Source organism: Thunnus thynnus, chromosome 6, assembly GCF_963924715.1.
Source record: "Thunnus thynnus chromosome 6, fThuThy2.1, whole genome shotgun sequence".
NCBI classification, from domain to species: domain Eukaryota; kingdom Metazoa; phylum Chordata; class Actinopteri; order Scombriformes; family Scombridae; genus Thunnus; species Thunnus thynnus.
In genome coordinates this window covers 26,014,227-26,034,057 of record NC_089522.1, presented here as the reverse complement: position 1 = coordinate 26,034,057, position 19,831 = coordinate 26,014,227, and the positions used below count along the sequence as shown (strand labels likewise).

Below are 19,831 nucleotides of genomic sequence, written 5' to 3'. Positions count from 1 at the left end.
TTTGGCTGATGTCTATCCTTTCTATTTGCTAATAATACATTAATACATGATGAATATCCATTAATAAATATCCTTGGATTGAGCCCAACAAGTCTGTAGATATAAATGTTAGTATGACATAATAAAGTGTTTTATGAATAATCCATTAAAGGCATTCTGGTCCAGATCCTCTGCAGACCTTTCCTAAAAGGTAAGTTGGTCCATTGTAGGTCTTCATGATGAATTAAAGGGCTAAAACTACAAATGAAGCATCTTGCTGGACTCAGCAGAAGGAGGACAAACAGCAGTCAGAGATTATTCCCAACCTGGCAACCCAAGAGTTGTCCTTAATACTGTCTTACAACTTCTCTTTGAAACATCTGTAAAGGATTCATTATTAATAAGCATGTAATAAATGGTCTATAATACACATTATTGGAGTTTTTATTAATGTGTTGTATATGTCAACAATTTTCCTATGAAGACATATTTATTACAATTGTGTTTTACTATATTGTCATTCATTATCTGTTTATACACCAGCATCCATACCCACAAGAGTTATAGTTGTTGTCAAATGCTTTAATAATCACTTAAACTGTTTATAACTTCATTATAGTGCTTTATAAGCCATTTATTAAATATTTATATTCTGCTTATATATGCTAATATGGGGGTTAAAGTAAAGTTTTACTCCTCTGATTCATAAAAATGACATTTATCCAGATATCCATTTATCTTTTTACTTCATGTACCCGTTCTTTACTTCTTTTCTATGGTGGATGTATTGATGGACAGCACACTGAGCAATCAGAAACCCCGCGTGTCTCTCGACACACCTACTTTTGTGTCCAATGAGAGGAGGAGGAAGACGATGGTGCTGATGAAGAAGACCAGTGAGCCAATAATAAAACCATCTGGATTCTGCTCTGCACAGGACAAAGGTGTGGCACTAAGAAGGAGTAATTTAAGGCTTAATTAATCAATCAAAGTATGTTAGTATCACCCCATTAAATATTCACCTGAAAAAACAGAAAGACATTAAAAAATGTGACGTATCCTGCGAAACACCACGTGCTCCATTCAGTGACTGCAGGATGTCTTGATTTTGTTTTAATTCAATTTAAGTATGAAGACGAACCATCTTCAACATTTTGGGCAAATAACCAAACAGATAAAGGGTGTGACGCAAAATGTTTCCAATTTATGGCCACAGAGGACAACATGCGCGTTCAATTAAATAAATTAGTCCTTCCTAATTAGCTGAGATTCCGCAGGAAAACAGAGGAGGACGCTGTGGTCTCACTAAACACGACTCAAGTCATCCACAAGGTGGCAGCTTCATACCTGTAATCAATTAACTCTGAAGTTAGAGATTGGCTTCAAAATACATATGAATTATATATATATATGGCAAATATCTGAAACCTCTTTAATCAGAATCCCATTTAAAGTGTCACATAGAAGTGAATATATTGAAGTGATTGAGGTCTACTGAAGTCCAAAGAGCAGTTTTTAGTTAAATGGGCGATTTGCCAAGTAAATATTTAATCAATCAAGCTGCTGCTGGTGTAAATATATAATAGCTGCATACACAGAGTGATAAATGGTTATAATTGGTCTGTTTAATTGGTTGTCAGATTTCCAAATGAGAAAGTAGAAATATGGTATCAGATGTATAATAAAAAGGACTCAACTGCGTCAAGTCATTAGAGAAGGACACCGGAAAAACTTCTGAAATAAAAGCTTATAAATTGCATGTCTGCCTCTGGTTGAATTTGAAAAGAAGATATAGTGATAGAAATGTTGGTCGTAAATCTATTTTGGGGAATAGGATAACTTCCATTAGGGCATTTTAATTTTGCTCAGTTATTTCTATTATATTTTATTTTGTGATCTAGGCCTAGGCTATATGGCTAAACTATAAATAGTTGATATAAAGTAATCAAAACTGTGTAAATGCTTTCTTTAGGCTATACAGATGGTTTATAAAGATGAAAAATTAGGAAAATAAATGCTTGAATTTGGTGATAAGGGGGGGAAAACATTACTTTTTTGTCAAGGGTCAATTAAGGAGCTTTATTTTGCAAATGATGACCGGAAATCAAGTTTAATTTGCGTCACATTGACCATGCGGGTCAACGCCTGCCCTCATCTGTGCGTGAATCATGGCAAAGTTTCAGTCCTCTGGATGAAGAGCACCCGGTCGGATCTCTTCAGTGAGCTTTGAGCTGCGGACTTTAACTTTTACCACATTTGTGAAAACATCATGATCACCCCAAACTGAAAAAGCTGAACTTATTTTTATTTTTTTCTCACCTGAAACAGAAGAGGAAGTTGTGAACGAGAGTCGAGATGAGCAGAGAAGGAGACAAGAGCGCAAAGAATGCGCTCCGGAGCCAGAAACTACCCAGGACGCACCAGCAGAGTGTCATCCAGAAGAAGAAGAAAGAAGCGTCTTCTAAAGATGCTCATGGTGTCTTTCATTCAAAGGAGACACAGTCAGGTCAGTGCGACTCCGGGAAGGAGGTGAAAACAGCGGGACTGCTGGGAAAACGTCCGGGAAAACCCTCATCAAATGTCCCCGTAGAGTGCCAGAGGAGCCCCGGCGCGCAGAGGAAACTGTCCGATGCCAGCAACGCTTCAGAGGACCTGAGCAAAGACTCCGGCTGCCTGTCTGGGAAACTCTCCTCCTCAGACAGCAGCTCAGAAATATCCGACTGCCCCTCCGACGGCAACAAGCAGGACTCTCCAAGCAGCGACAATGAATTAAGCTGGACAGACGGCAGAGCTTATGTGAGCCCGGACAGAGAGGAGAAAGACGACGGCAAATTGTGCGCAAAAGCAGCGACGGATCCCTGCGCTCTGCACCCCGATGCTGCCGGAGGGGGTCCCAGTTTGTTTAACTCTTCAGGAGCATTTATGGATCTTATGATGGGAGAAACAACCGAGGACCTCGCCAGGGAGGTGGAAGACCTGAGATCAGAGAACGAGTATTTGAAAGTAAGTCTAATTTACTTTAGATTTAATTTAGTTTAATTCAATTTGTTTAACTTGATTTGCAATTTTAATTATATTTGCATGATATCCGGGTGGTTTGCATCTACATTTCAACATATCTGTGAGTTAGTTTGTGCTTCTTTATCAGATCAAAAGTGGGTCCCAGAGAGAGGCTCACAGACTCTGAACATCAGAGCCGATTTTCTGTAAACGCTCACGTCAGTCTTCATTAGTGACTGTAGGACAAATAAGAAACCGGCATGCAACAATCAAGAGTCAAGAGTCATTTTCTAAATAAAACTCTTATCTTTGACATCAGGAATATTTTCTAAACAGAAGAGGAGTCATCGACTGGAATGTCTTTTTTTTTTACTAGTGCAATTAAAAAGCAGGAAATGACTCAGTAACTCAAAGTTGTGACTCGCAGATTCATCTGTTTGTTGTCATTTAATTGAACAATAACATCAATGCAGTGTGAGTGGTGGAGGCTGTTTTCCTTTCACTTTTAAGTGTGTAAGACTTGCTTTATAAATACTGTAGTTCTATATGAGTCACTATATCACTTGAGCATCAATGTTTTTACAGGAAGATGAAGTGAGTTGGGAGTTTAAAAAAAAACAAAACAAAAAAAACAACTAAAAGGTCCAGTTGGAGGGATTATTTGCTTGTTCTTCTCCTTCTTCTGTGTTGCAGGAAATTAATAATAAATAAATAAATACATAAGAATAGGGAGCACATACAAGGGCCAGAGACCAAGTCACAAATAAAATGGACAGAAAAGAAACACATATCATATTCACAGGATGTTCTCAGTGGTGATTGAAATCTAATCTACTGAGCATGCTCATAAGATGCCATTTCTACCACTGCATATACTCATCCTTTCAAATCCGGAGATTCAGCTAGTTTCCAGTGTTTTAAGTCTGGAAGTTGTAATCATACCCACTATAATGAAAAATGCACACGTTGATATATTTAGTATTTGAGATCTGTCCCATAATAAACATAAATCAGCAGTCAAAAGGATTTCTGAATCAAACCATCCATCAGCACTTTGATAACTGGCCTACAATGGTACATTTTTGTCTATATACAATGTAAGTGAAGTGAATGTTTCCTGACTTTAAATTTCACTTCAGCTGCTCAGAGCGAACGTGAGCTTGAGTTGCCATAATAGACAATAATTAATTTACTTTCATTTCCTTAAAAAAAAACAAAGCTTATTACATATTATTTCAATATACATGTGGATAGTTGACAGTTATGCTAACGAGTCTGTGAGGATGCACTTAAGCTTGAGCTAAATGCTAACATAAGCATGCTAAAATGCTTACAGTAAGAATGCTGATGTTTAACAGGTGTAATATGATAAAAAATAAATAAATAAATAATACATTTAATTTGTGCTGCACTTTTCATTCATAGTGAAACTCAAAGTGCTATTTACCTTGTTTACTATCTTAGAGTGTTAGCGTGCTAATATTGGCTAATTAGCGCTAAACCTGAAGTGTTTGATGGGAAAGTCATAAGTTTTTGACGACAGAATTTGGTCATAAACCAAAGTATTTGACAAAGTTTATTGATCACCAAAGTTATTACAAATCACCCTGAAGGGAACATGAAGATTTCTACTAAATTTCATGGTAATCTATCCAACAGTTGTTGAGATATTTCACTCAAAACCACAAATGTCAACCTGGTGGTGGGCGCTAAAGTCAAGGGATCACCAAAGTCAGTGGGATTCATCCTCTGGAGATCATGAATGTCTGTACAAAATTTCATGTCAATCCATCAAAACAATTGTTGAGATATTTCAGTCTGAACCAAAGTCATGGACCAACCGTCAGACTGTGTGTTGCTAGCATGACTAAAAACAGATTTTAACAATATGTCTGCATTCCTGGTCTTAATATCTGTATTTGTGTGTTTCTCCCAGGATGAGGTGGAGGAGCTGCGCTGTGAGATGCTGGAGATGCGTGACATGTTCCAGGAGGAGGAGGTGTACCAGCTGCAGGAGCTGCGGCTGCAGCTGGAGCAGGCCAACAAGACCTGCCGCATCCTGCACTACCGCCTCCGCAAGGCAGAGCGCCGCAGCATTCGAGTAGCTCAGACGGGACAGGTGGACGGGGAACTAGTCAGGACACTGGAGCACGATATCAAGGTCAGAAGTTCTCTCACTTCTCCTCCCTCTCTGTGTGTGCTCATGTGGTCACATTCACTCACTCACTCGCCACCAACAAACAGTAAAAGCTCCTTCTCTTAAAATTGGCTTCTGACTGAATCACTGCCATTCCAGTTGCTGACATCAAAGTGAACACTTGCTGTTCGTACCACAAAGCTATTTCTCATTTCAGTACACTAAACAGTGATTGCCTTGTTCATGCACACTGAAAGACTGTAATCAGTTGACAGCACACTGAGTCATGACTGTTTGCTGTGCAGTAAAGTGCTCCCTGCTGTTGAGCCACACCACAAAAATTTCATTAGGTCTAAATGTCTTCATCATGCATCCTGTTTATATTTTTGTCGTACCGTTGTGTAATTATGTGGTGGGTTGTTCTCCATGAGTAGGAAACATAAAAGCACAGTAACGCTCATTAGAATCACAGCAGGTCAATCTCTGTGTTGTTAAATGAGACTCTGTGGTGGCGGCTGAACTCTGTTTCTTTGAATCGGGCTGTGCATGGTGTGAGATTCCCACCAGCCTCACTAGACGCCCACCCTCAAACCCGTCCATCCACTTATATGAATTCCTGTCACAGCCAAACCAACTGCTGCACTCAGTCACAAAATAAATTATGTTCATGAGGATCAAAAAAAAAAAATGGGGCAAAAGATTTTCTCACAGCTCTTGTTTTGATGGGAGTAATCTGCTTTGTTGGCTTTGCTTATAGGTTGCAAAGAGTGTTTCCCTGCGGCTGTACAACGAGCTGGAGGCTGTGCAGAAGAAGAATTCCCAGTTGGAGTGGGAAAACGAGGCGTTACGTGAGAAGACGCAGGAAATGGAAGTGGCAAAGCAGGTCCTGCAGGCCGAGGTGGAGAAAGCAAGAGAGGTGGGACATTACATCAATGTATTTTAGACAAATTGGGTCTTTAATTGGGTCTTTATATGCAGCCTTAATCTTGACAGATCCATAAGCTGCAACCGCCAAAACGCTCCATAAACATCCATCCCTTTAGTCAGGAATCCCTCCCTCCATTTCTGCTGTTACCCCCCACAGCTGCACCCATCCCAGCCAGTTGTCGCCCTCATCCCTCTGTCACCCTGATGTCAGATGACATATGACCCCTTACAGATCAATGATATGAGAGGAGGGCACGGCCGGCAGCTGCCTGGTGCCTGAGCAGGGTGAAGCAGCCTGGTATGCTGAAGTCTGAACTCGAGGCACAGCTGACATCCTCAGCTGAGAGGACAGAGAAAAGGGAGACAGGGTGCAAACGAGTGAGAGATTACAAATATAGACTCTCTCTCTCTCTGGCTTTCTCTCTTTCTGGTTCTATTAAGCTCGGCTAAATCTGGATCAGCTTGTATTATGGCATTCGAAAAGGCATACTGACCTACAACCATCAATGAACGGTGGCTACCACACCCTCACAGTGACTGAATTTCCAGTCTGCTTTTTATTCTTGTCGCCTCTCCTGCGATAACGATCGTGCACTCTGGTGACACGTGTTTGGTTTAATCCAGGATTCGGTGCTTTGGCATGAGCTCAGTCTGGCCCACTCAGCTGAGACAGTTGCTAGTCCCTTTGATCCCAGCAGGGAAATCCACTTAGATTACCTAATCTAGGAGCACAAAACACAGTCTAGATCGATGGGAAGGAGGATGAACATCTCAGAGGCCACAACTGGACTGTCTGTGACCCTGTTTGTTGGACTTTAATGGTAACAGTGAGCAGCACATGCCTGAGCAATAACGAAATCAGGATTTTAGAATGCAGCACAGCTTTGAGCAATTCCTCTGTTCAAGAAATGTCAACGTTTATCTCCATCATGCATATTTTTATTAGTAATGTCACATTCAGGTCACATTGTGTCACACACAGCGTCACTGACCTTGAATTGAAAAGACTGTGACCCACTGCTTATGTTATCCACTTCTAGTCTGTAGAAGATGACTATTATTAACACTGCGACATCCTGTCTAGTGTCTAGGAGTGAGACAATACTGCCACACAGACGCTTACATTCCTCTCATGCTCAGACTTGGAGATTAATTCACTCATGTAGAATAGGGATGCACTCGGAGGTGAGAAAAAGCTTAAATTAAATGATTTTGTGCTTTCGTAGCCCACCGTGGACATTGCATTTATTGCATTTAGGTGTCTCTGAAAGTAGCACAAGGGCATGATGAGCATTTTAAATTACATTTATTCAGAAGTGACAAGATTGATACCACTCTAATGTCTGTTTAATTTGAAGCTGGAGCTATCAGCCAGCTAGCTTAGCTTAGCATAAAGACTGAAAACAGCTAGCTTGGCTCTGTCCAAAGGTAACAAAATCCACCTAATAACACCTCTAAGGTTCACTCATTAACACTTTATATCTTGTTTGTAAAAGTAATTTGCGGGTTTACAGGTTGTTATATGCCGCATGGTTACAACAGACTCCAGGAAAGCACTGAGTCCGGATGTAGTCCTGTAAATATTCCCCATAAAACCACAAATTGTTGTTTTTCCACTTCAGTTTTTGTGCGTATTACACAAATCTTTCTGATAATTTAGTTACCTTTGGACAGAACAATGATAACTGTTTCCCTGTTTCCAGCCCTTATGCTAAGCTAACTGGCTACTGGTTCCAAACAAATATGAGGGTGGTATCAATCTTCTCATCTAACTCTCCACCAGAAAGAGAATAAAGGATTTCCCAAGGTGTCGAACTTGATCTGTATTTGTATCTGCTGATCTTCGGGAGATTTCAGTGAGGTTTCTGTAGAGCTAAAGTTCTTCATGTTGTCATGTATATCACAGTTTTAAAAGGTTGATAAAGATATCCAAAAAAATGCAGTTGAACTTGTATGTTTTATGCTTAAATTTAAAAAAAATCAAGACATCTAAAAGCATTTTCATGTTTTTTTTTAAACTGGCTCCTCAGTGACAACTTGCTCGGTGGGATCTGTTTTTGGCCGAGATATTTTATTTATCACGCTTTTGATCAAACTCTCCCATTTTTTTGTTCTCCAGAGCTCTGTGAAGAAGAAAAGCATCAGATCAACAGCCAGTAAGGCTGAGAGGAGGCTCTCTCAACAGATTGAGGTTTGATATATTCATTATTCATGTCTCTCTTCTTCAAATTTGGCAGCACACATGAGAAATTGCATATTGCAGTATACTTGTTCATCATCCCCAACAGAAACATAATCATTGTTGTGTGTTTGCTGAAGGATGACAGCGCCGATCTCAAGTGCCAACTCCACTTTGCCAAAGAGGAATTAGCTCTCATGTGCAAGAAGCTCACAAAGTTGGTGTCAGAGAGTGAAGGCATGCACGAGCGGCTGGCCAAATACCACTCAGCTTACGGCGACATAGATGCCGCCCAATCACCTGAAGGCAAACAAAACTCCAACCACGCCAGGGATGCAGAAGTCAAAGTTCACTTGAAACTGGTTGAGGAGGAGGCCACGCTCCTGAGCCGGCGCATCGTAGAACTGGAGGTGGAAAACCGTGGACTGCGAGCAGAAATGAGCGACCTGAGAGAGAAAATAGGAGGAGGAGGGGAAGAGGAAGAAGAAGATAATCGGGATGTGTTGGAGGAAAATCTGTCACCTTCTACGCCGGTGAAGGACAGAAAGGGAAGGGAAGAAAGTTTGAAAATGGACGAGGAAGCAGCTAAAGGTAAAAGTGCAGAGGAGACATCTTTGCTTTGCAGCCAGTCACAGGCTGAAGGGATGATCACCACTTGTCATATTACTCGAGAAGGTCCTGTAGGTGGTGAGTGGGACCCTTCAGACAGTCATGAGAGTGATAACAACAAAAACCTTGACAGTGGACTCAAAGGAATGACTCTGAAAGACTACGAAAGTCTTCTCACTCTCAGAGATCACTCCTGCATTTTGAGTTCAGCCATCCAGCTCCTGATGACACCACCCAAAAATGGCCATTGCTCATCTCCCTCATGTGCTTTTGTCTCTCCGACAGATGTGGACTCAAAGGGTAAAGCACAGGCCATTTTCCTACCTGGGCCTTTAAATGAGGCATTAGAGCTTCTACAGGCCATGCTGTTGGCTTTCATTGGGAGGGTGGAGACGCTTCTAACAGGAGAAGATTTAGGCAAACTCTCCCTTAGCAAGGAAGGACACGTTTGGGATACATTCTCCTCTCTCTGTGGAGAAAGTCCAGATCATGACGTGGATCAAGAGTCACCAAGTAAGCGGGAGTGTGTTGAAGATCTCCGCACAACAGAAGTTAAAGAGAGAGCAAAACAAGTGACACAACAACCTTCCTTCCAGTGGGACCTAATCCACAGCTACAGGGACCCGAAAATGAAACTTTCCCTGCAGATTCTGTGGATCCTTCATCAGTGGTGTCAAGTTAAAGGACCCGGCCTGCAGGGAAAAGAGGTGCAATTGCAGATCACTTTCATTTACTGTTTCAAATAAGCAAAAATATGGAGCTTGTTATAACAGACATTAAGGTAAATATCTGATATATCTTTGATTCAGGGTAGAGACAAAACCGTGTCTGTGTTGCGGGGTTTGTTGCTGAACCTCAGTGCAGAGCTTCAGGATGAGTGGATCACATTCGATAGTGAGGCCAAGACCCCGCAGGACAAAGCAGCTGAGGTAAGGATGGTGTTTACCCTTCAGGCATATGTGTCTCCCCTGCTGTGTGATACAGCGGGAAGTCCTTCTGATGATCTCTCTCCCTTGCCACACGTCCTCTTGACTCTCAGTTCAACAGGCATCATGAAAAGACTCATGCCAGAGTATTTAGGCTAATCTCTTGTAGAGACTGCAGCCAAACAGGGCAGGCATGTTCAAATCTGCTGCATGATGAACACACACTGAACTGATTCTCTGTATTGTGCAAACCTCTGGAGGTACATGCATGTAACTCTTCAAACGATTCTTAACACTTACAGCTCCTTAATGATTGTTTCCAGCTGCTTGATAATACAAATACAGCTAGTCTTAATGCACCCCAGATAAGAAATGTAATCTAACATTTGAGTTGTTGCCACTGAACTGTTGGTGCTTTGCACAGCATGACTCAAGATCTGCTTTGCAAGGACCAGATTTATTTCTTTAATGGTTGTTTTTCCTTTTTCCTTCTAACTCCACTGACTAGATTGTAATCCCTCCTTTCCTCAGAGGCACATTTAGTTTGCGTTGATAAAACAAGAGTGCCACGGCTCTGTGAAGCTGTACTTTGGCACAGCAGTTCTTGGAGCTAAATGCTAACATGCTGATGTTGAGCAGGTACAATGTTAACTTCCAGTTTAGCATGTTAGCATTATAGCATTTGCTAATTAGTGTCAAACACAATGTACAGCTGAGGCTCATGGGCATCATCATTAGTTTTGTAGGTTTTTCGTCAAAAACCAAAGTTATGGACAAATTGAAATGTTCTAATTTCTCATTTTCTTTGTAGTTTTGGCAGGAAAGACAGCGGAGCAATGTAAAACATTACCAGCTGTGGGCCTGACTCAGAAACTGTTTTCCAGCAGGTTTTCTGACATCCCACAGTGATGACAAAGAACAATAAAATAGCATAAAAACATGACAAACAAAGAAACACTAAATGACTAAACAACATGCCTGTTTTTAGGAGTGATATGAGAGTTTTTTCCCCTTTTTTTATCTGATGATGGCCCTAGATGAAAAGTTAACAGATCATCAAAGTGATTACATTCATCCCGAGGGCATCATGAATGTATGAAGCAGATTTTATGGAAATCCATTCAATAGTTGTTGAGATATTTCAATCTGGACCAAGGTGGTTCATCGATACACAGTTGCCATCACTAGCTCCACTCTACTAGTGGGGCTAAAAATTCTCAGAAGTAACATGATTTACAAGTTCAGTAACCATTATTTTCCTGTTTTTTCTTTGTTCAGAGTGTTGTCAGTGGTGTCTTTCAAGATGATCATCAGTCTGAAGCTGACAGGTTGGTGTTTTCTACCATCATTCACATTTTGTTCATGAGGTCACTGAGGTCGTAACTCATGAATCACCTGCTGTGTTCATAGAATGTGCAGCTCAAAAGGAAAGAGACTGAGGCGACAGTTTTCTCCATACGACTCCAAGAAGAAGAACTGGTGCTATCTGAACCAGGAAGCTGCCCAGCTGGACCGAGAGGACCCTGTTAAGACGTGGGACCATCTAATCATGCCGCTGAGCTTCCCTGATCTTGACTTTGAGCAGATGTCCATGGAAAGAAGCCACACTGCCCCAGAGAAATCTACCGTCCGCATCTACTACAGCCCCCCGTCAGCTCGCAGAGTCCAGCTGGCTCAGCTGAAGCAAAGCCCCGTCGCAGACGCAGAATCTGTCGACACGTCCTCTCCTTGGTGCACGCCACCGACCTCGTTTTCTCCTCTTTGTCTGGGCTCCTCTACTAACCTGAGCGATGACATGAAGGAAATGACGGCCAGCTGGAGGCAGACAGTTCACGGCAGTTCACAGGTGAAGAGAGGGAGATTATTGGGGCGGTGGGTGGACGTGGCCTGCTCAGGCACTCAGACCCACATGAAGCCGCAGATGGTGAGTGTCGGTCTGCAGACAGATGGACCGATCAATGTGAGAAACAGCCCTTCCCGGGTCCTGAACTCCTCTTTGGTCTCTGCCCGAACTCACCACATCTCCACCTCACTGGACAGAGTAACAGGCAGAGGCGAGAGGACCAGATCATCCACCTCCTCGCCTAAATTGTACCGAAGACACTCTGCATCCGGTGCATCCTCTGTCCCCTCATCCACCAATTTGAGCTCCTCCTCATCTGCGTCCACTTCAAGAGATCGAGCACTGTGGAACCTGTCTCACCAAAGCCAATCTGGCCTCACATGGACCCGCCAAACCGGTCACAGAGCAGCTGCAGGACAGAACCACAGCTCTCTAAGCAGTGAACTTTCAGGCCGGAGTGCCAAGCCCCCCAGCAAATCTGCAGGCGCCAACCGTTATGGTTTGGTCACAGAGTTCCTGCGCAGGGTGAGCGGCCGGACGGCAGAGAAACCAGTACCGGTGGCGGGGCAGAAGATGAAGAGCAGCGTGAAGAGTCTGGAACGTGTTCCAACGAGGCCTCCGGCCGCCACGCTGCACAGGAACGACAGCGTGACCAGGATCGTCAACCAGAGGTTCATGAAGCAGAGAGAGGAGGCCAGTCGAGCCCAGAGAGAGGAGAAGGGGAGCAGCCTGAACCACAGTGTCAGACACAGCAACAGCACCATCACAGCTGAGGTGTGTGTCACAAAAACATTATCTGTTTACTTATGTGCAAAAACACCAATTAATGCCAGTTTGATGAAGCTCATAATGTTCGTTTCTGTTGAAACTAGAGCTACAACTATTGATTATTTTTATTATCAAATGATCTATTGATTATTATTATCATCTTGTCTATACAATGTTAGTAAATATTTTTAAAAAGGTCGATATAATTTCTCATAGCCCAATTTGATATCTTCACGTCTTGTTTTGTCCGACCAACAGTCAGACAGTTTACCATCATGTACGAAAAAGAAAAGCATCCAATTTTCACATTTGAGAAGCTGGAAATTTTTGCAAATGTTTGATATTTTTGCTTTTTAAAATGACTGAAAAGATTATTCGATTGTCAAAATAGTTGCAGATAGATTTTCTGTTGATCGATTAATATTTACAGCTCTAGATGAAACTCCTGTATGTCACTTATAAGACTGTAGCTTTTACTGCTGTAAGGGGAAGAACTGCTACTACTTGTGAGCTCTGTTACTCTTCGCCAGTGCAGTTTTCTTGTATTTAAGTTATATTAGTTAGATTTACAGCTTTCCACATTTCATATTTTTCTTTTTTTGTGACTGATGTACCAATAATTCAAACAGTGACTGTTATTTTGTTTATCTAAATTACAAAAGGCAGCCATAAAATGAAGTCATTAGGTTGGATACCCGTTAGTCATATGTGTCAACTTTAAGACATTCAGCATTTATGTGAGTTTTCCAGAAAACTAATATGGGTACACAGAAGCTAGATCAAGTAAAATCATCAAAAACTGAACCTGATCTCTGGTGCTGCAATGAAAAGTCGATTAAAGTCAATCAACAGAAAATTCATCGACAACAGTTTTGATAAATGGTTAATCATTTATCAAGCAAAAATGCAGAACATTTCCTGGTTTCAGCTTCTCAAATGGGAGAATTTGCTGCTTTTCTGTGGTTTGTATCGTTGAATATTTTGGGGTTTTGGACTTATTGTCAGATAAAACAAGAAATTTGAACATGAAAAATTGTGAGGGACATTTTTCATTATTTTCTGACATTTTCTAGACTAAATGGTTGCTTGATTACGCCAAAAAATAATTGTATGATTGTTGATAATAAATTTTCATTAGGCCTGTTATAGGAGCTCTAACATTCCTACTATTATTTTATTACTGTCAAATATTTCTCTTCTGAGTGTTTCTGTCTCATGTCTCCCTCTGACCAGGACGGAAACTATGACTGCAGCTCCAGCAGCACCCTGACCTTCTGCTTCGCTCGTCCGTCTCGCTCCACCCAGAGACAGGCGTCAAACCAGAGCAAACTACAACGACACAGATACTCGCCTCCAGTGAGCGCGGCTGCAGACTCCAACCGTGAGTGAACTGGAGGAGGAACAGCAGCTATACTGACACCATCCAACAGCTGAGAGTCACGGGAGCGCCATTTAAAATGTAACCCTTAAATGTAAACCCTGCTTAACTGCAGGATGGTGAACTGGGAGAGATGTTAGACTATGTATGGGATGTTTAGGAGAGTTATTTTTTCTTTTGGTGCAATTCATAACACTCCTTTTGCTTAATCCTTATATTAATTACTAGAAACTACAATCTTGCAAATGTTGGATATTCATTCATACATAAAAAATTTAAAACTAAAACAGACTTTTGCACTTATATTGTGATGTAATTTTATATAATCTTTATGGTATTTTGTAGAGAATAACCTCATGTTTAATTGAATAAACTTCTATGATCTGACCTACAAGCATACACTTTATTGTGTTCTGTCTTTGCTTCACATTCACACCTCCCCTTAAAATCTGTAGATTTTATGTAGGTTGTAGAAACTTGTTTACTCTGCAGTAATCAGCTGCTTCAGGTTGGGGTTGCTGGCAGTTGCGTCACATGTTAAAAAAAGATAAAGTAACTGCTAAGTAGTTAATAAGATAAGATCTCCTCTCGTGTTAGGGGCATGATCCCCTTCCATCCTCTTCCTTTCTAATTGTGTGGCTTTCATTGTCATTGAAAACACTACAGCCAGCACGTTTGCAGCTTTGAAATAAACCTGGATGCTAAATTTTGAATCATTGAGTCAAATAGAAGCTCAGATTTTCTCGCAGCTCTCACATTAGATCAGCTGAAATACTTTGCCTCCTCTTGGTGCGGGTAGCAGCTGGCCCGTGCGGTCAAGGGCAGAGCGAATGTTGGAGTCACACAGTCACACGGTGTCACGTTTCTACTCACCATACATGTTCGTCTACTGTTGCACACAAAACACACACAACAATGTGGGTTACATCCCAGTGGAGTATCTCCAATTTACCATAACCCAGTTTCACAAGATTAGTGAAAAGGTGCCAAAAACAAAACAAAAAATGGGCCAATGCAGTAAACAAGTAAAGCAAAATTATCTGACAAAGGTGACATGATTAATCCTTCCTCATTCACATAGACTGTATTTTACAGTATGTTTACAAATGGAACAAAAAGCTGTAAAACACAGATTTTACAATACAAAATAGCATATGAACATGACAGTGTCATTACAAATCCTTTTTTGTTGTAAATATATTTCCTTCAGTGCACTTTTCAGAACATACTATTTTGCCACAAAAGTCCTGGATAAACTGTCAAATTATTTTTTTATGAAATTTGATTATTTGCAACATTTTTCATGAAAATTGCACCACCAAATTACAGTATCAACTAAGATGGATCAATGAATATACTGTATAATTATAAGAATATTTTGAGGATACATTTAAAATAGTCATTGCACACTCACAGTAAAGGAATAATCAAAAATTTGGGGAGAAGTGCTTAGAATTGAACAAAAAAACACAATTAAATTAAAACATCGAAAGACAAAGGCCACAGTTATGGGTTTTGACAGCTTTTCAAAATGTTTGAGATGTAGTTTTTTATTCCATTAACCAGAGCAGGAAACACTTAACACTTATTTAGCCATAAGCAGTAGGCGATTTGACGATTTGAGGGGGGATGCCGTCCCTCTTGTTAGCAAAATAACCAAAATGCATCCCACTTGTTTACCTGCCACCCCCCCCTCTCCATCCCCTACTAGCAGAGAGAGTACAGGGGCAGAGGGGTAGTTCAGTTGAATATGTTAGTCTAGTCTGCCTGACTCATTGATCCTTTATCTGACTGAGGTTTGTTCAAGTTAGAAATTATGGCACCAGCCTATGAAATATCAGTAGCTGAACTGTGCTGTGTATTCATAAATCCATGGTGCTGTCCGTGGTGCTGAAGTAGCAGACAGATTTGTAGATGCGCATTTTTCTCTCAGTCCCTGTTAGAAATTAACAAATCACTGACTGGCCACAAGTATGATTAAATTGATCAGATAGAATTTGTCTGTATCAATCCTGTCATGGTAAAAACAACAACAATAACAACAACAACAACAACAAAAACAAAACAAAAACAAAAATATTTTCCAATTTCAAAGAAAAGGCATGAAGAATTCTGGATGTAACAAAAGTAGCTAAATGTTTCCAAAAACCAAAAAAGGTGAATGACAAGTCTCAGATAAATTTCTAAGCTAGAACAAGCAGTTTAGCTAAATTACAGTATCAACTAAAGTGGATCAATTAATATAAACTTGTAAGAATGTTTTGAGGATATAAACGCAGTCAGTGTACACTCACAGTTAAGGAAATAATTTAAAATTTTGGGAAATATACTTATTTGCTTGATTGATACCACTTTCATGTCAGTATCTATTTATTTATTTATTCATTTATTTATGTAGTTCTCTTTATACATCATATACACGTCAGTCTGGTAAATATGTAAGCTAGCTAGAACCAGCAACTCAGTTTACTTTAGCAACTGTGAAAGGAGAAATATCAAGCCTGGCTCCGTCCAAAGGTTACAAAATCCACCTAAAAACACCTCTAAAGATCATAAATTAACACGTTATATCTTGTTTGTTCAAAAACTGTAAAAGTATAAAGACAACAATTTGACATTTTCTGGGGGTTTATACACTGGACTATTTCTTGGCTGGGAGCAGTTGCCAGGCAACCAACGGATCATTAGATACTGGCCATTAGAAGATCCCCTCATAATGCGCTTACAATGTAAGTGATGGAGGCCAAAATCCACAAGCTGCCTTCTCCTGTGCGAAAATTTATCTGAAGCTAATATGAAGCTTCAGCCATCCAAATTAGACAAATCAAGTAGATATAATTCAATGTTACAGTCTTTTTAGTGCCAAAGTCCCTCTTTTTGTTACTATACTTCCACCGCAGCTCAACAAGGAAACACTGTCTGAGGAAACACAAAGAGGGAATTTGATGCTGAAAAGACTGTAAATGTGGCAGATATCCACTTGATATGACTAACTCAGACTGATGATGCCTCATATGAACTTCAGATAAACTTTTAAATGCATTCTTTCACTAAATGACTGTGTGGACTCACTGTGGATTTTGGCTCCATCACTTACATTAAAAGCACATTTTGAAGGGGATCTTTTAACAGCCAGTATGAACAGGAGGAATGATTACAGTGAGGAAAACCTCTTTCAGTGTTTTATGGGCACCTGACTGTTGTTTTAAGACAGACTTGACAAACTGAACCTATCCTTTAACCTTGTGTTGATGTTGCAGTACTGGTTCGCTCCTCAGGAGGCGCTGCAGCTGCAGTCCTGCTCTCTCAGCCAGCTGTGTACCTTCTTCATCCACATTTGTTGATGCCATATAAAAATCAATACCGGAACTGCCTCTCTGCTGCTTCCTAAAAACAAAACAGATCTCAGCTGATTGCAGTCGATTAAATTAAACATAGAAGCCGAGATGGAGTCCGTTTTCTCGAGGTTTGACTCGTATAACTTCGAGGCTGATCGCAGGTTTCAGTCCGGCCTTCGGGCTCTAAACAAGTCCAACACCTGCAGGCCTGAAACCTTAGTCCTGGACATGAAACTGTACTTTTACAACAGGTCTGTGATTCAGCTTCTAATTTACTAATAATCATCTGTGACCTGTAACTGTAAATTAAACCATGAGTGTTGGACATGTAAACACTCCAGTTTCCTGTTTATATTCAGTTAATCTGTTCACTTTTTAATTAGATACAGTAAAACACTGACAGCACATTAATGCATCATAATTAATAAAAGGGCCATTCTGCTGCATAATGATTATTTTTTACTTTTCGTACTTTTAAAGGAAACGTTCACAATTTTTCAGGTGTGTCTTAAAACAACAGTCAGGTGTCTGTATGAACACTGAAAGAGGTTTTCCTCGCTGTAATCATTCCTCCTGTTCATACTGGCTATTAAAAGATCCCCTTCAAATGTGTTTTTAATCTATGATCCATCCACAGTGTGTCCACACAGTCATTTAGTGCAAAAATACATTTAAAAGTTTATCTGAAGCTTATATGAGGCTTCAGCAGTCTGAGTTTAGTCTATTATAATGTGTAATAACTCATTTATTAAATGCTTGTATACTGTTTATAAGTGCTAAATAGCTGATAGGGGACTTTAAGTGAACAACTGAAAATGAATTGCTAACTCTTTTGATAGTCTGTTAGTTGTTTTGAGTCATTTTTTAAAGAAAAAATGCTAAAATTCTCTGGTTCCTTTCTGGTAAACTGAATATTTTTGGGTTGTGGACTGTTGGTCCAGACAAAACAATACTTTAGGTTACATCTTGGGCTTTTGATAACAGTGATCAACATTTTCTGACATTTTTTAAAGACCAATTCAATTAAGTGAGACAGTTATTGGCAGATGAATCGTTAGTTGAAGCCCTGAAACACTGGATATTATTCTACCACAGAAAATCAATTCTTGTTTGCTTTTCCTTTAAGCCCAAACATTTGTTTTTAGCCTGTCATCATTCCTCTCCTGTCTGTCATCACCAGGTTTGTCGAGCCCATAGACGAGACCGGCTACAAACAACGGAGCTCTGCTTCCTCTCAGGTGACACAGATTGACGTCGGTGTCGAGCAGCTGAACCAGATGACACTTTCAGATTCAGACTCTGATATCAGTAAAAACCAGACAACAGAAACATCTGCAGAGACGGAGCCGAAGCAGCTTTCCTTTGCCGAGGTGATGCGACTGGTTCAGGAGGGAAAGGAAGTGCCTGGAGTGGAAAAACTGGACATACAGCCGACAAACCAGAGTCCAGCTCCGTCTCAGATGGAACGGATACTGAAACCCTGGGAAAAAGCATCAGAGCCCGAGTGATATTTCACACTTTATAGCACTGTGCACATAATAAACAAATAATTTCTGAATTAAAACTGGAAAATTGCTACCATATGGATTAAAACTAAGGTTTGAACGGCAAAGGAGGAACGAGAGCTGAAACTCACTGAGACAGATCACAGGAGAAGTTGTTTTATTGAGTTTCCTTTAAATCAACAGGTGCAGTTGTGACAGGATGCAGGTCACCAGGAGGCCGATGAGCTCAACATAAAGCCACAAATCCTCACTCAGCATGTCCCGGATGATTTATTGCAGCAACTGAACACTGTTGACCTCTTGTGGTGGAATATAGATTCCTTCAGCTGTAACATAACTTGATATACAGTAAATCAGGAGCACTAGAGTGACAGATACAGTATGTGGATATTATTCCACTAGATGATGTTTCAGTATCTCCAGGTAGCAAGTTGGAGTCTACGACATGAAGATGATGTTTTTAAAGTCCAGAACACAATATCCTGAATTTATGAGTGTATAAGTAGTACTCATAAGCAATAAAACAAATCAAAGCTGCTCAAGAAATGACTTTTTTGGAGATAAATTAGTTTGATCCCAATAGAAATGAAAGGGTCCAGAGATCCTGTGTGATGGAAGCCTCAGTGAAGCTGAGCTCAGCTCCTCAATGAAGGACGCAGGAAATCCTGCTTAGAGTTTGCAAATAGCACCTAAAGGACTCTCAGACTGTGAGAATCAAGATATTGGGTTTCTGGGCTTCTCTGGTCTGATCAAACCAAGATTGAACTGTTTGGCCTCAACTCTAAGCATCATGTCTGGAGGAAACCAAACACCGCTCATTACCTGCCCGATACCATCCCAAAGGTTTTTTCCTTTTTAATAAATTTACATAAATCTCTAAAATCCTGTTTTTGCTTTGTCATTATGGGGTATTGAGTGTAGATTGACGAGGGAAAAGTGAAGGAGTCTGAATACTTTCTGAATGTAATTTCAGTTTCAATTTCAATTTCAATTTAAGTGATGGGGGCCAAAATCCACAGTGTGTCCACACAGTCATTTTGTGCAAAACTGCATTTAAAAGTTTATCTGAAGCTTATATGAGGCTTCATCAGTCTGAGTTAGTCATATCAAGTGGATATCTGCCACATTTACAGTCTTTTTAGCTTCAAATTCCCTCTTTGTGTTTCCCTGTTGAGCTGCGGTGGAAGTATAGTAACAAAAAGAAGAACTTTGGCACTAAAATGACTCACGTTGAAAGATATC

At 40.5% G+C, this 19,831-nt stretch overlaps 1 protein-coding gene across 2 annotated transcripts; it reads left to right on the top strand.

Annotated features, from left to right (window-relative positions):
- The first annotated feature begins 609 nt into the window (after positions 1 to 609).
- On the top strand, positions 610 to 14,097 carry si:ch211-197l9.2 (uncharacterized). 2 transcript variants are annotated; one of them, XM_067593000.1, is made up of 10 exons: positions 610 to 923; positions 2,308 to 2,982; positions 4,916 to 5,140; positions 5,874 to 6,032; positions 8,163 to 8,234; positions 8,363 to 9,538; positions 9,641 to 9,760; positions 11,036 to 11,085; positions 11,168 to 12,374; positions 13,602 to 14,097. In XM_067593000.1, the coding sequence occupies exons 2-10, from the start codon at positions 2,335 to 2,337 to the stop codon at positions 13,755 to 13,757; spliced, it is 3,813 nt and encodes a 1,270-aa protein (XP_067449101.1). In that variant the 5' UTR covers positions 610 to 923; positions 2,308 to 2,334; the 3' UTR covers positions 13,758 to 14,097. The 2 variants fall into 2 exon arrangements, with proteins under 2 accessions (XP_067449101.1, XP_067449100.1); XM_067592999.1 differs by lacking the exon at positions 610 to 923 and having other exon boundaries at positions 2,000 to 2,982.
- The last annotated feature ends 5,734 nt before the right edge of the window (positions 14,098 to 19,831 follow it).